The sequence below is a fragment of the Tachyglossus aculeatus genome, assembly GCF_015852505.1.
Source record: "Tachyglossus aculeatus isolate mTacAcu1 chromosome 12 unlocalized genomic scaffold, mTacAcu1.pri SUPER_6_unloc_2, whole genome shotgun sequence".
NCBI classification, from domain to species: Eukaryota; Metazoa; Chordata; class Mammalia; order Monotremata; family Tachyglossidae; genus Tachyglossus; species Tachyglossus aculeatus.
In genome coordinates, this window is record NW_024044829.1 from 15,601,134 (window position 1) to 15,613,826 (window position 12,693).

The following is a 12,693-nucleotide window of genomic DNA, read 5'->3' on the forward strand; positions in this document are numbered from 1 at the left end:
GGGCAGCAGCGTGAAGTATAGATTGAAGTGGGGAGAGACAGGAGGATGGGAGATCAGAGAGGAGGCTGCTGCAGTAATCCAGTCAGGATAGGATGATAGATTGAACCATTAGGGTAGCGGTTTGGATGGAGTACCTCTCCAGTCATGCCCCTTGGCGGAGCCTCAGCCATTACTAGCCCTTTCCCAAGGAAAAGGAGAGTGGAGTGATGGCGTGGGTCACAATGTCTTCTGGGATTTGTAATGTAATGCTCATTCTAGACAGCGCTCACCTCTTCATACGGAACTACCCCTCTTGTCATGCCCCGCGGCAGAGCCCGCCACAGTGTCGGGCCCTTTCAGGAGGAGAAGGAAAGTGACATGGTGGCTCGGGGCACAAGGATTTCTGGGAGTGATCTTCCTTCCTGACAGCCTTCACCACCACCTAGCAAACTAACACTCTTATCATGCCATGTGGCAGGGCCCTTAGCCATGTCTGGCCCTGTCTGGAAGAGAGGGAGAGTGGTAAAGCGGCTCAGGGCACACAACATTCTGTTAGTTGTAGTGTGATGCTCGTTCTAGACAGCTTTTACCTCCATCTGCTGAACTACCACCCCGGTCTACCACTGTCGCAAGGAGTGGGAGAGTGGCGTCGCGGCTTGGGGCACAAAGAGTTCTGAAAGTTATAGTGTGATGATGATAGCAGAGAATATCCTGCCTCCTGAACTCGTACGCCTGTCGTGAGACAGGGTTCGTGGCCTCCGTGTGAGGCAATCCTACTTGGCGCGACAGACAAAGAAAAGTTACACAGAGAAGACAAACATGACCAGTCTCGAGGTTCACCCTAAAAGGGATCACCAGGAGCGCTCTTTATTGTTAGCGCTAACTCTTTAAAGGGTTATAGCTTTAGAGTGAAGCTCGATCATTCGCTGGGGTTAGTGATTGGCGGGTTACCATGGAGCCAATGGAGACTTCAGGAAGTCCCGCCCTAAGGTTGTCATTATCCTAAAAGAAGGCGGAATTTCTCATTTGCATCTTGACCGCAAAGGTCGTGTTTCATTCAAGGTAACTTGGTTTGCGCTTGAGCTTGGAGATAACCAAGATAGGGCTCAGGGATTGTCTGAGGCTCGCTCGAATGCTTCTGGAGTTTATCGAATCCCAGTTCAGCATCTTATGGTGCTGAACACAATGTTTCCAACAGTGGTCATTCTAGTCAGCCTTCACCTCCGCCTACCGAACTACAACTCCAGTCATGCCCCGCAACAGGGTCCGCCACTAAGTCAGGCCCTGTCGGGAGGAGAGGGAGATTGGCATGGCGTTTCGGGGCACACAATCCTCTGGGAGTAGTAGTATGATGCTCCCTCTATTGAGCGTTCACCTCCGCCTATAGAACTACCACTCCTATAATACCCCACGTCAGGGCTCGCGGCCATGTCTGGCCCTGACGCGAGGTAAGGGAGAGTGGCATGGAGGCTCGGGATACAACGACTTCTGGGAGTTGCAGTGTAATCCTCCTTATAGGCAGCGTTCAGCTCCGCCTACCGAACTACCACTTCTATCATGCCCCCCCGGGGAACCGTGGCCATTTTGCGGAGCGCAGAAGATGCGGGAGGTGGATATTCAGGGCGCTTTCTCGTTCATAACGATAGTTATGATGGCATTTGTTAAGCACCTGAAACTACTCCCCGTGAGGTGTCACATCTTTGCATTTGCATGAGCCCACTCCGAGCCGTCAAATACAGATGGCCTTGTTTCTCCTGAAGATGTCCCCACAAGAGCGAAACTTCATTATTCCCTGCACTATTCATAGGGTTCCTATGTAGGCAAGCCCGGTCACCGACACAGATATTCAGACCCTGTCGCGAGGTGAGGGAGAGTAGCTTGGCGGCTTGTGCGACAAAGAATACTGAGATTTATACTCTGGCTTTCGCTCTGAACAGCGTCTACCTCTGCCCAACGAACTACCAGCGCTTAGAACAGTGCTTTACACACAGAGAGTGTTTAATAAATGCCATCATTATTATTACCACTCCCGTCATGCCCCACAGCGGTGCCTGCGGACATGTCTGGCCCTGTCACGAGGTGAGGGAGAGTGGCGTGGCAGCTTGGGGCACAAAGACTTCTGGGAACTTTAGTGTGGTGTTCGTTTTAGACAGCGGTCACCTCCGCCTAAAAAACAACCACTCCCGTCATGCCCCGGGGCCATGTTTGGCCTTGTCGCGAGGTGTGTCAGAGTGGTATTCAGGCGCTGACCAAAAGACGTCTGGAAGTTGTAGTATGATCCTCCTTCTAGATAGTGTTCACCTCCGCTAGCGAACTAACATTCCCGTCATGCCCCTCGGCCGGGCCCGTGGCCACATCTGGCCCTGTGTAGAGGAGAGAGAGAGTGGCATGGCGTGTCAGGGCACAAAGGTTTCTGGGAGTTGCAGTGTGATGCTCGATCTAAACACCTTTCACCTCCATCTACTGAACTACCACTCCCGTCCGGCCCGCCGGGTGGGCACAGATCATACCGTTCTAGACAGCGTTCAGCCAGACCTACCGATCTATCACTCCTGTCATGCCCCTTGGGGGAGCCGCTGCTATTTTCGGAAGCGCAAAAAGGCACGGGGGGTGTGTGTTCAGGGCGTTTTCCCATTCATAATGGTAGTAATTATGTTATTTGTTAAGTACCAGTTACTGCTCCCCGTGAGGTGTCGCATAGAGAAGCTCCATATCAGGGTCCTCTAATCCCATTCCCTTCTGATAGAGTTTACCACACAACCAAGGGCCAAGGCATTGAGTGGATCCACATACTGTGTTCGGGCATCTTACTCGGGCTGAGTTATAACACATCCCTATGTTTGAATACTCCCACTCCACTCTGTCAAATGCATATGGCCTTGTCTCTCCGAAGATGTTCCCAGAAGAGCGAACCCTCATTAGTCCCCGCCCTGTCCGTAGGGTTCCTATGAGGTAACTGAGGCACAGAGAAGTTAAGTGACTTGCCCAAAGTCACACAGCTGACAATTGGCGGAGCCGGGATTTGAACCCATGACCTCTGACTCCAAAGCCCGGTCTCTTTCCACTGAGCCACGCTGCTTCTCTGGATCTTATGGGTAAAGATAATCTGGTTAAAGAAGAGACCTCAGTGGAAGAAAGGGATAGGACGACGGCTGAGGGCGCTGACAAAAGCTCTGCGAAAGGCGAATGACTCTGTTCCACCTTCTGAGGGTGTACAGTGCTCGTGATGAGTTCCTTTGAAACAGGAGGAGAGGCAGAACCCTGGATCCAAATCAGGAAATACTTCAATAAACGTTAAGCTCGTTTAAGGTAGGGATCATGTCTATTTTTTATGGTACTTGCCCACTATGTGACAAGCATTGTAGTAACCGTTGGTGCGGATACAAGATAGGCAGTACGGACACAATCCCTGTCGTGCCTGGAGAACATAATCTAAGTGGGAGAGTGTAGAATTCAATCCCCATTTTTTATGGCATTTGTTAAGCACTTAATATGTATCAAACACTATTCTAGGCCCTGGAGTAGATAAACATTTGGTTGGACACAGGTCCTGCCCCGCCTGGGACTCATTCTAAAAAGGAGAAAGTACAAGAGAACTGAGGCACAGAGAAGTCAAGTGTCATGTCCATGGTCAGGCAGCAGGAAAATGGAAAAGCCAATATTAGTACCCAGGTTCTCTGACTCTCAGACCCGTGACCTTTTCCACTAGGCCACGCTGCTTCTCAGCTATATTTTCCATTGTCCTCTCCCAAGCTCTTAGTGCAGAGCTGGGCCCCAAGTGGGAGCTCAGGAATTGCGACTGATGGATTAATTGAGAGTAGGTTCCATCTCCAAAAGAGCCCAATATTTCAACCTCCCCTGGGCCCAGCCACTATTTGTAGAAGGAAGATACCCTTTTTTCCATTTCACTTGCTGTCCTCTTGGTCTGCCCTCTTCTTTTCCTCTTCTCCCACACCCTTCTGCGTCGACTTGATTTACTCCGTTTATTCATCCCCTCTCCCAGCCCCACAGCACTTACGTACTGTGTATAATTTTATTCATTTATATGGATGTCTGTCTTCCCCTCTACGCATATAAACTCGTTGTGTGCAGGGAATGTGCCCGTTATATTGTTTTCTCCCAAACGCTTAATACCGTGCTGTGCACATAGTAAGCACTCAATAAATACAACTGACTAACTTCAGGATTTGGTCACTTGGATTGGGGATTAATGGTTTTGAATGGTCCTCTGAATGTGTCCCCAATGCTTGTATTAAACGTTCACAGCCAGAACCACCAAGCACCTACCATTCATTAGTATCTCTGGACTCACCCCTGGGGAGACATTCATTGTTCTCATAATTGGTCCCCGTGCAGCCATCAGGAACCAAAGAGAATAAATCTCCAACTCTTGCTCCTGCAGTTTTTAGAGAAGCCCATCTCCTTTCTGAAGAGTACAGAATGACTCTCCCGCTTTGAGCAGAGAAAACTCCCAATGCCTTCGTTCCATCCCCATTCCCAGAGGATGCCAAAATATTGACCTCGTGGCTAGTAGATGGGGTCACTTTTCCAATGGTGATGGGAAGGCGAGGAAATGAGCATGGTTTGGGGAGGTGCGTGAAAGCATGGAACAGGGTAAACGGTGGAAAATTCTATGAGTGCGAGGGAAGTGAGGATCTCTCAGGGTCACCTTGGTCTGTTACCTTCCCGTTGTGGATTTCAGATACTCAATTCATTGACGATTGCATCCACCTTCCCTCCTTCTCGGAGCCCCAGTTTCCCAGGACCTGTGATCCCGCCCTGGAGCGGGATCAGAACTGGTAATTTTCAGTGAATCAATCAATCAATTATATTTATTGAAGACTTGTATTCAGAGAACTTTACAAATCAATTAATTAATTATGGTATTTGTTAAGTGCTTACTATGTGCTTACTATGTGTCAAGCACTGTTCTAAGCGCTGGGGTAGTTACAAGGTAATTAGGTTGTCCCACGTGGAGCTCACAGTCTTAATCCCCATTTGTGGTAATTGAGGCACAGACAGACTGAGAAAAGTTAAGAGACTTGCCCAAAGTTACACGGCTGACATGTGGCGGAGTCAGGATTAGAACCCATGACCTCTGACTCCCAAACCCGTGTTCTTTCCATTAAGCCATGCTGCTTCTCTAAAGCGCTTGGGATACTTCAACGGAGTTGGTGGAGATGTTACCTGACCACAAGAAGCTTACAGCATAGAGGGAGAGGCAGAAATACATATAAATCCAGAAGTAAACGGATATATACGTCAGTGCTGTAGTGCGAAAGCTGGGGTAAATCGCAACTGCTTAAAACGAAAGCATCCAAGTATATACGCGATGCAGAAAAGGGAGAGGGAGTAGGGGAAAAGACGGCTTCACCCTGAAAGGCCTCTGGGAGATGCACACACACACACACAAACACACACGCACACACGGACACACACACACACAAACACACACTTTCATTCATTCAATCGTATTTATTGAGCGCTTACTGTGTTCAGAACACTGTACTAAGCGCTTGGGAAGTACAAGTTGGCAACACATAGAGACGGTCCCTACCCAACAGTGGGCTCATAGTCTAGAAGGGGGACACAGAGAACAAAACAAAAAATATTAACAAAATAAAATAAATAGAATATGTACAAGTAAAATAAATAAATAGAGCAATAAATACATGCAAACATATATACATATATACAGGTGTTGTGGGGAAGGGAAGGAGGTAAGGCGGGGCGATGGAGAGGGGGACGAGGGGAAGGCCTCCTGGAGGAGGTGAGCTCTCAGAAGGGCCGTGAAGGGAGGAAGAGAGCTAGCTTGGCGGATGTGTGGAGGGAGGGCATTCCAGGCCAGGGGGATGACGTGGGCCGGGGGTCGACGGCGGGACAGGCGAGAACAGGGCACGGTGAGGAGATTAGCGGCAGAGGAGCAGAGTATGTGGGATGGGCTGTAGAAGGAAAGAAGGGAGGTGACGTAGGAGGGTGCGAGGTGATGGAGAGCCTTGAAGCCGAGGGTGAGGAGTTTCTGCCTGATGAGTAGGTAGATTGGTAGCCACTGGAGATTTTTGAGGAGGGGAGTAACATGCCCAGAGCGTTTCTGGACAAAGACAATCCGGGCAGCGGCGTGAAGTATGGATTGAAGTGGGGAGAAAGAGGAGGATGGTAGATCGGAGAGGAGGCTGATACAGTAGTCCAGACGGGATAGGATGAGAGTTTGAATGAGCAGGGTAGCGGTTTGGATGGAGAGGAAAGAGCGGATCTTGGCAATGTTGCGGAGGTGAGACCCGCAGGTTTTGGTGACGGATTGGATATGAGGGGTGAATGAGAGAGCGGAGTCGAGGATGACACCAAGGTTGTGGGTTTGTGAGACGGGAAGGATGGTAATGCTGTCAACAGTGATGTGAAAGTCAGGGAGGAAGAGGGTTTGGGAGGGAAGACAAGGAGTTCAGTCTTGGACATGTTGAGTTTTAGGTGGCGGGCAGACATCCAGATGGAGATGTCCTGAAGGCAGGAGGAGACGCGAGCCTGGAGAGTGGGGGAGAGAGCAGGGGCAGAGATGTAGATTTGGGTGTCATCAGCGTAGAGATGATAGTTGAAGCCGTGGGAGCGAATGAGGTCACCAAGGGAGTGAGTGTAGATCGAGAAGAGAAGGGGACCAAGAACTGAACCTTGAGGAACCCTTAGAGTAAGGGGGTGGGAGGGGGAGGAGGGGCCCGCAAAAGAGACTGATAATGAACGTCGGGAGTGATAAGAGGAGAACCAGGAGAGGACGGAGTCTGTGAAGCCAAGGGTGGATAGCGTGTTGAGGAGAAGGTAGTGGACCACAGTGTCGAAGGCAGCTGAGAGGTCGAAGAGGATTAGGATAGAGTATGAGACGTTGGATATGGCTAGCAGGAGGTCATTGGTGACCTTTGAGAGGGCAGTTTCTGTGGAATGTAGGGGACGGAAGCCAGATTGGATGGGGTTGAGGAGAGAGTTGGTGTTGAGGAATTCGAGGCAGCGCGTGTAGACGACTCATTCAAGGAGTTTGGAAAGGAATGGTAGGAGGGAGATGGGGCGATAACTAGAAGGGGGTGGGGTCAAGAGAGAGTTTTTTTAGAACAGGAGAGACATGGGCGTGTTTGAAAGCAGAGGGGAAAGAACCACTGGAGATTGAGAGGTTGAAGATGGAATTTAAGGAGGGAAGAAGGGACAGAGCGAGAGATTTCATGAGATGAGAGGGAATGGGGTCAGAAGCACAGGTGGCCGGAGTAGCACTTGAGTGGAGGGAGGAGAGCTCCTCTGAGGATACTGTTGGGAAGGATGGGAGAGTAGCGGAGAGCGTTGAGAGCCGGGGGGGTTGGAGAAGCGGGGGGAGTGACTTTGTTGAGGTCAGACCTGATGGATTTAATTTTGTTGATGAAGTAGGAGGCCAGATCTTTGGGGGTGAGGTACGGAGGAGGGGGAGGAACCGGGAGCCTGAGAAGGGAGTTGAATGCACGGAAGAGCTGAAGGGGATGATGGGCATGGGTGTCAGTAAGGGAGGAGAAATAGTTTTGTCTGGCAGAGGAGAGGGCTGTGTTAAGGCAGGAAAGGATAAACTTGAAGTGAACGAGGTTGGCATGGTGTTTAGACTTTCGCCAGCAGCGTTCAGCAGCTCGAGCATAAGAGCAAAGGAGGCGGACAGTGGCAGTGATCCAGGGCTGTGGGTTAGTGGTACGAGAGCGGCGAAGGGAAAGGGGAGCGAGCGAGTCTAGCTGAGTAGAAAGGGTAGAGTTGAGAGCAGTAATCTGATCATCAAGACTTGGTAGAGAGGAAAGGGAGGCGAGGTAGGGTGTGAGGCGCTCAGAAATATGGACGGGGTCAAGAGAATGGAGATCTCTATGAGGGGGTAATATGGATTTTCGGGGGATAGGAGTGTGAGTGAGGAGGCAAGTGAGAAGATTATGATCAGAGAAAGGGATTTCAGAGTTGGTGAGGGTGAGGACAGTGCAGCGGTAGGAGATCATGAGGTCGAGAGTATGACCAAGTTGGTGAGTGGGCGAGGTGGGGTGGAGCAAAAGGTTGGCAGCGTCAAGGAGAGATAGAAGGCGGGCAGCAGAGGAGTCACCAGGGATATCCATGTGGATGTTGAAATCTCCGAGGATCAGAGTGGGCATGGAAAAGGAGAGAAGGAAGGTGAGGAAGGGGTCAAAATCGTTAAAGAAATAGGAGGTGGGGCCAGGGGGGCGGTAGATGACGGCTACAAGTATCTGGAGGGGGTGGTAGAGGCGAATAATGTGGGCTTCAAAGGAAGGGAAGGAAAGGGAAGCGGGAGGAGGGATAGTGCGAAAGCGACATTGGGAGTCGAGAAGGAAACCGACACCTCCTCCTTTTCCGGTTAGTCTGGGGGAGTGAGAGAAGAAGAGGCCTCCACTGGAGAGAGCAGCAGAAGAGACCGTGTCGTCCGGAGACAGCCGTGTTTCAGTTAGAGCGAGGAGGATTAGAGACCTGGAAAGGAATAGTTCCAGGATGAAAGGGAACTTACTTATAACGGAGCGGGGGTTCCAGAGGCCACACCTGGCAACAGCTGTCGAGGGAGGGGAGGGAGGGGGAAGGGTGCGAGGGGTGGGGAGGGTTTGGATTGGGATGAGTACGCGGGGGCCTAGGCTGGGAGAGTGGGAAGAGGGTTGGCGATGGGAAAGGAGAACTGGGATGGGGTGGGGGCGGGGAGGAGGGGAGGGAGGGGGCTTAGAGGCAGGAGTTGAGAGTTGACCCTGGTACAGAGGGATCCTGGGTAGCGGGCGAGGGGGAGTGGTCATGGTGGGGGAGAGGGAGGGAAAAAGCTTGGTGGGAGAGGGGAAGGGGAAGGTGAGGAATGGGAATGACAGTTGGGAGCAAGGGAATTGAAAGTTCATGGTGAGGTCAGCAGGGCAAGTGACAGCACAGCGGGAGGTTAACAATTGAGATGCAGAAGCGATAAAACAGTAGCAATGATAGAAATAGACGATGGCATTACAGAGTGTAGTTAACGATTAACATGCTATGGCAATAATAAAATAGGCAGGTAATGTTGTCACAGAGAGCAGATACAAACTATTATGTGCTGGAGTAGGGTGGACCTGTTAAAGGGGGTCAGGGAGCAGAGACACCTGGGGAGAGGTGTGAACAGCCAAGTAGCATCGGAGGGCTGAGTAGGTGCGAATGAGGTTGTCGTTAATGTAACTTGGTGATAACAAGGGCCTTTTTCCCGGGGGAGTGGGAGGGAGAGAGTCAGTCAGGTACGGACCGGGAAGAGGGGTATGGGGGGCACTTTAAGGAAGGTCGCTCAAGCGGTGTGGGGGAGGGTAGAAGCAGGGGGCGTCTATGGGGGCGCTCTGAGGAGAGGATCCTTCCGGGAGCAGCGGGGCCACGCGATGTGATGGCGGGCGGGTCTCACGGAAACGGAGTCCCGGGCTCTATGGCACATAGTAAGCGTTTAACAAATGGCATTATTATTATCATCATTATTATTATTGTTATTATTATTATTCACCGAGGGCAGACATCCAGGACTTGTCTCCTGACGGTCTTCTCCCTTTTCTGGCAGCAGCTCCAGGGAATGACTGGGCTATGAGATCCTTAACACTCTCTGGGTCTTATGATAATGATCTCAAACACGCTTCATCCCTCAAGGTTCCTGAAAATCTCAGTTATACAGGTGATGACAGTTAGGGGCATGAATTCAGGTGAAACCTCGACGTTCATGGGCTTGGCCAAAGATCAATTTTCCCCACTATCACATGTACACAAGGCATTCACGGGCCCATGCTCCAGGAGGCAATCAGCACCCATTCTCCACAATCAGGTATATATGCTATTCGAATTCTCATTTTGACCATGCTATTGGTAAGTATGTTTACGTTTTCCACCCCATATGAACGGAAGCTCCCCGTGGGCAGGGAATAGTTGTGGTGTACGTCCCCGACCTCTTAGAGCTGGACCCGCCCAAATGGGAGCTCAATAAAGGTAATATCTACTCCAACCATCACAAAGATTTTCGGGGAAGAAGCCTAAGGGTCACAGCTGGGGCAACCACGCTTCTGTTGTCCCGCGGGGAGGTGTCTGCCATCGGCCCATGAAGTCATCTCAAGGATTGGGTTTTGACCCTACCATGTCCTACTTTTCCCGAAGCCGGCGTTGTTCTTGCCCAGCTCGTCTAGTTCGAGAGGAACCACAGACCTCTGCCCGCCTCCAGTGAGTTGAATTGACAGTCCTCTGGTGTTCTCCAACAGGGGTCACAGGTCGGCCATGAGGAATCACGCGCAAGTGACTGAGTCCATCCTCCTAGGGCTCACGGACGACCCGGATTTGCAGGCTGTGATTCTCCTGTACATGTCTGTCACCTACGTTCTGAGCATCACTGGCAACCTGACCATCAACACCCTCACTCTGCTGGACTCCCGCCTTCACACCCCCATGTAATTCTTCCTGCGCTGCTTCTCCATCCTGGAGATCTGCTTCATCTCCGCTTGCATTCCCAGATTCCTGGCTACCATCGTCACCGGGCATAGGACGTTTTACTACAACTGCTGTGCAACTCAACTATTTTTCCTCATCCTCTTGGGAGTGACCGAGTTCTTCCTCCTGGCTTCCATGTCCTACGACCGCCACGTCGCCATTTGCCGGCCTCTATACTACACGACCGCCATGAGCCAGAAAGTCTGCACCCTGCTGGCTCTCTGCTCCTCTCTGACCGGGTTCCTGGCCATCTTTCTTCCTGTCACCCTTGGCCTCCAACTGGACTTCTGTGGCTCCGCAGCCATTGACCACTTTTTCTGTGACGTCTTCCCTCTGCTTCTACTCTCCTGCTCGGACACCGGGTTCCTGGAGCTGACGGTTTTCATCTTGGCACTGGGGACACTACTGGTAACCTTGGTGTTAGTGGACATGTCCTACACAGCCACCGCCAGTACCATCCTGAGACTGCCATCTGCTCAGCAGAAGAGAAAAGCCTTTACCACCTGCTCCTCCCACATGATCGTGGTCTCCATCACATACAGCAGCTGCATCGGCTATGTACATAAAACTGTCTGCCAAGGACAGGGCTGACCTGACCAAGAGGGTGGTCGTGCTGAACACCTCCGTGACCCCCATGTTGAACTCTTTCATCTACTCACTGCGGAACCAGCAGGTCAAGCAGGCTATCAAGGACCTGGTGCACCGCCTTGGATTTTCCTCCAAGGGGTGAGGGCTCCTTGGCGATGAAATCCAACAGGAAAATGTGCAGGAGATGCAAAGGCTCGACCACAGAGACTCGGTACCTGGACATTAGCCTAATGCTTCATCTGCATTGGTTCTCCATCACTCTGTGTGCCCCCGCACCCGCCCTTCTGGAAATCCCTCCCCTGGCCGGGTCCCCCTGCTACCTCAGACCTTTGTCCTCATCCACTCAGGGGGGAGTCAAGCCTTTTCATTCTGCACAAGAGAGACATTCCGAGATTTGTTAAGCAGGTCCGTGCTTAAGCCAATAGAAATGACCAGGTTCACGGTGTTTTTTGCAAATCTCTTTCCGTATCCACCTAAGTGAGGCCCTGGAGCTGGAGGAGTGACGTCATTGGTCATAACGGGAAGGGGAAGCCAAAGGTTCACACTTTTTACTCACATCCTCTAACTCCCCTCTCTCAGCCCCACCGTCTCACTCCCCTTTCTTAGTCCCAACCTCCCAATCCCCAACTCACCCCCAACCTCTCTCTCCCCCTCTCAGACCTATCCTCACCATATTTGCATATGTGTCTGTTATACTGTAATTTCACTGATTTAATCTGATTTGGGCAGACATTCCCATCTGTCCTATTTGTTCTGCTCCCTAGCTGATCCCTTTTTGACTCTGGCTCCCACTCTTTGGAAATCATCTTTATATACCTCCTCCATTCGAATGGAAACTATTGGATGGTAGGAACCAAGTCACTTTCATCAGATGTGATCTTTCAAGCGATTAGTATAGTGCCTAGGACTCAGTAGGCAGTCATGAGATGCCGTTTGCTTGATTTGATTTGACTGATTCATGGATTGCTCAGTAAGTCCTCAATAAATACTTCCGGATTGAGAGATGGATTTCTTTGCACTCGGCACCCACAACCTAGACTACAGGGACGACAACGTGGCTCGGATCTCCCTCCGCATATGGAGTCCCAGGCCACGGTTGGGAGCGGGGAAAAATGGCCACGACAGCCCTGAGATGCTCCAAGGCAAGAGAGGCTCGGCTCGCGGGACTCCATTGTGGAAGCACCCTGGGACTGACCTCTCTGCCACGGAGCTAGAGCCTGAGGAAGGCGACAAATTGAAGGGAAGAAAGAGCCACCTCTTACCAGTCTGTAAATCAATGGCATGCTGTTCTGCACACAGTAGGCGTTCAATAAATGCCATTCGGAGAGCCCAATAGATGTAGGAGAAACTATCTATCAGTCATCTTTATCATTCTCTATCTCCCTACTCTACTCTCTCTTCTCATGGTTAAAGTAGGCACACTCAGTTGACCTCGTGGTGAGGAGGACCTGATGGAATTAAAAGACTGGCAGTGGGAGGAAGGGACAGGACGACGGGGAAATGCGGTGATAGGGACTCCTGGAAAGGGGAATAACTTTCTCCTACCTTCTAAGGGAGGACAGTGCTGGTGATGAATTCCACTGAGACAGGAGGAGAGGTAGGACCCTGGGGATAAAAGCAGGATATCCCCCGATAGTTGCTTAAGCTCTTTCAAGGCAAGGACATGTCTATTTT

At 51.1% G+C, this 12,693-nt stretch overlaps 1 protein-coding gene and 1 pseudogene across 1 annotated transcript in view; both read left to right on the forward strand.

The window, feature by feature from the left end:
- Positions 1-10,221: 10,221 nt before the first annotated feature.
- On the forward strand, positions 10,222-11,161 carry LOC119921418 (annotated as a pseudogene).
- Positions 11,162-11,174: 13 nt separating this feature from the next.
- The window catches only part of LOC119921419 (olfactory receptor 2T12-like), a 12,716-nt gene continuing 11,197 nt past the window's right edge, over positions 11,175-12,693 (forward strand). The window contains exon 1 of the mRNA XM_038741656.1: positions 11,175-11,230. Within this exon, the coding sequence (XP_038597584.1) occupies positions 11,175-11,230 (56 nt within the window). The remainder of the gene's footprint in view (positions 11,231-12,693) is intronic.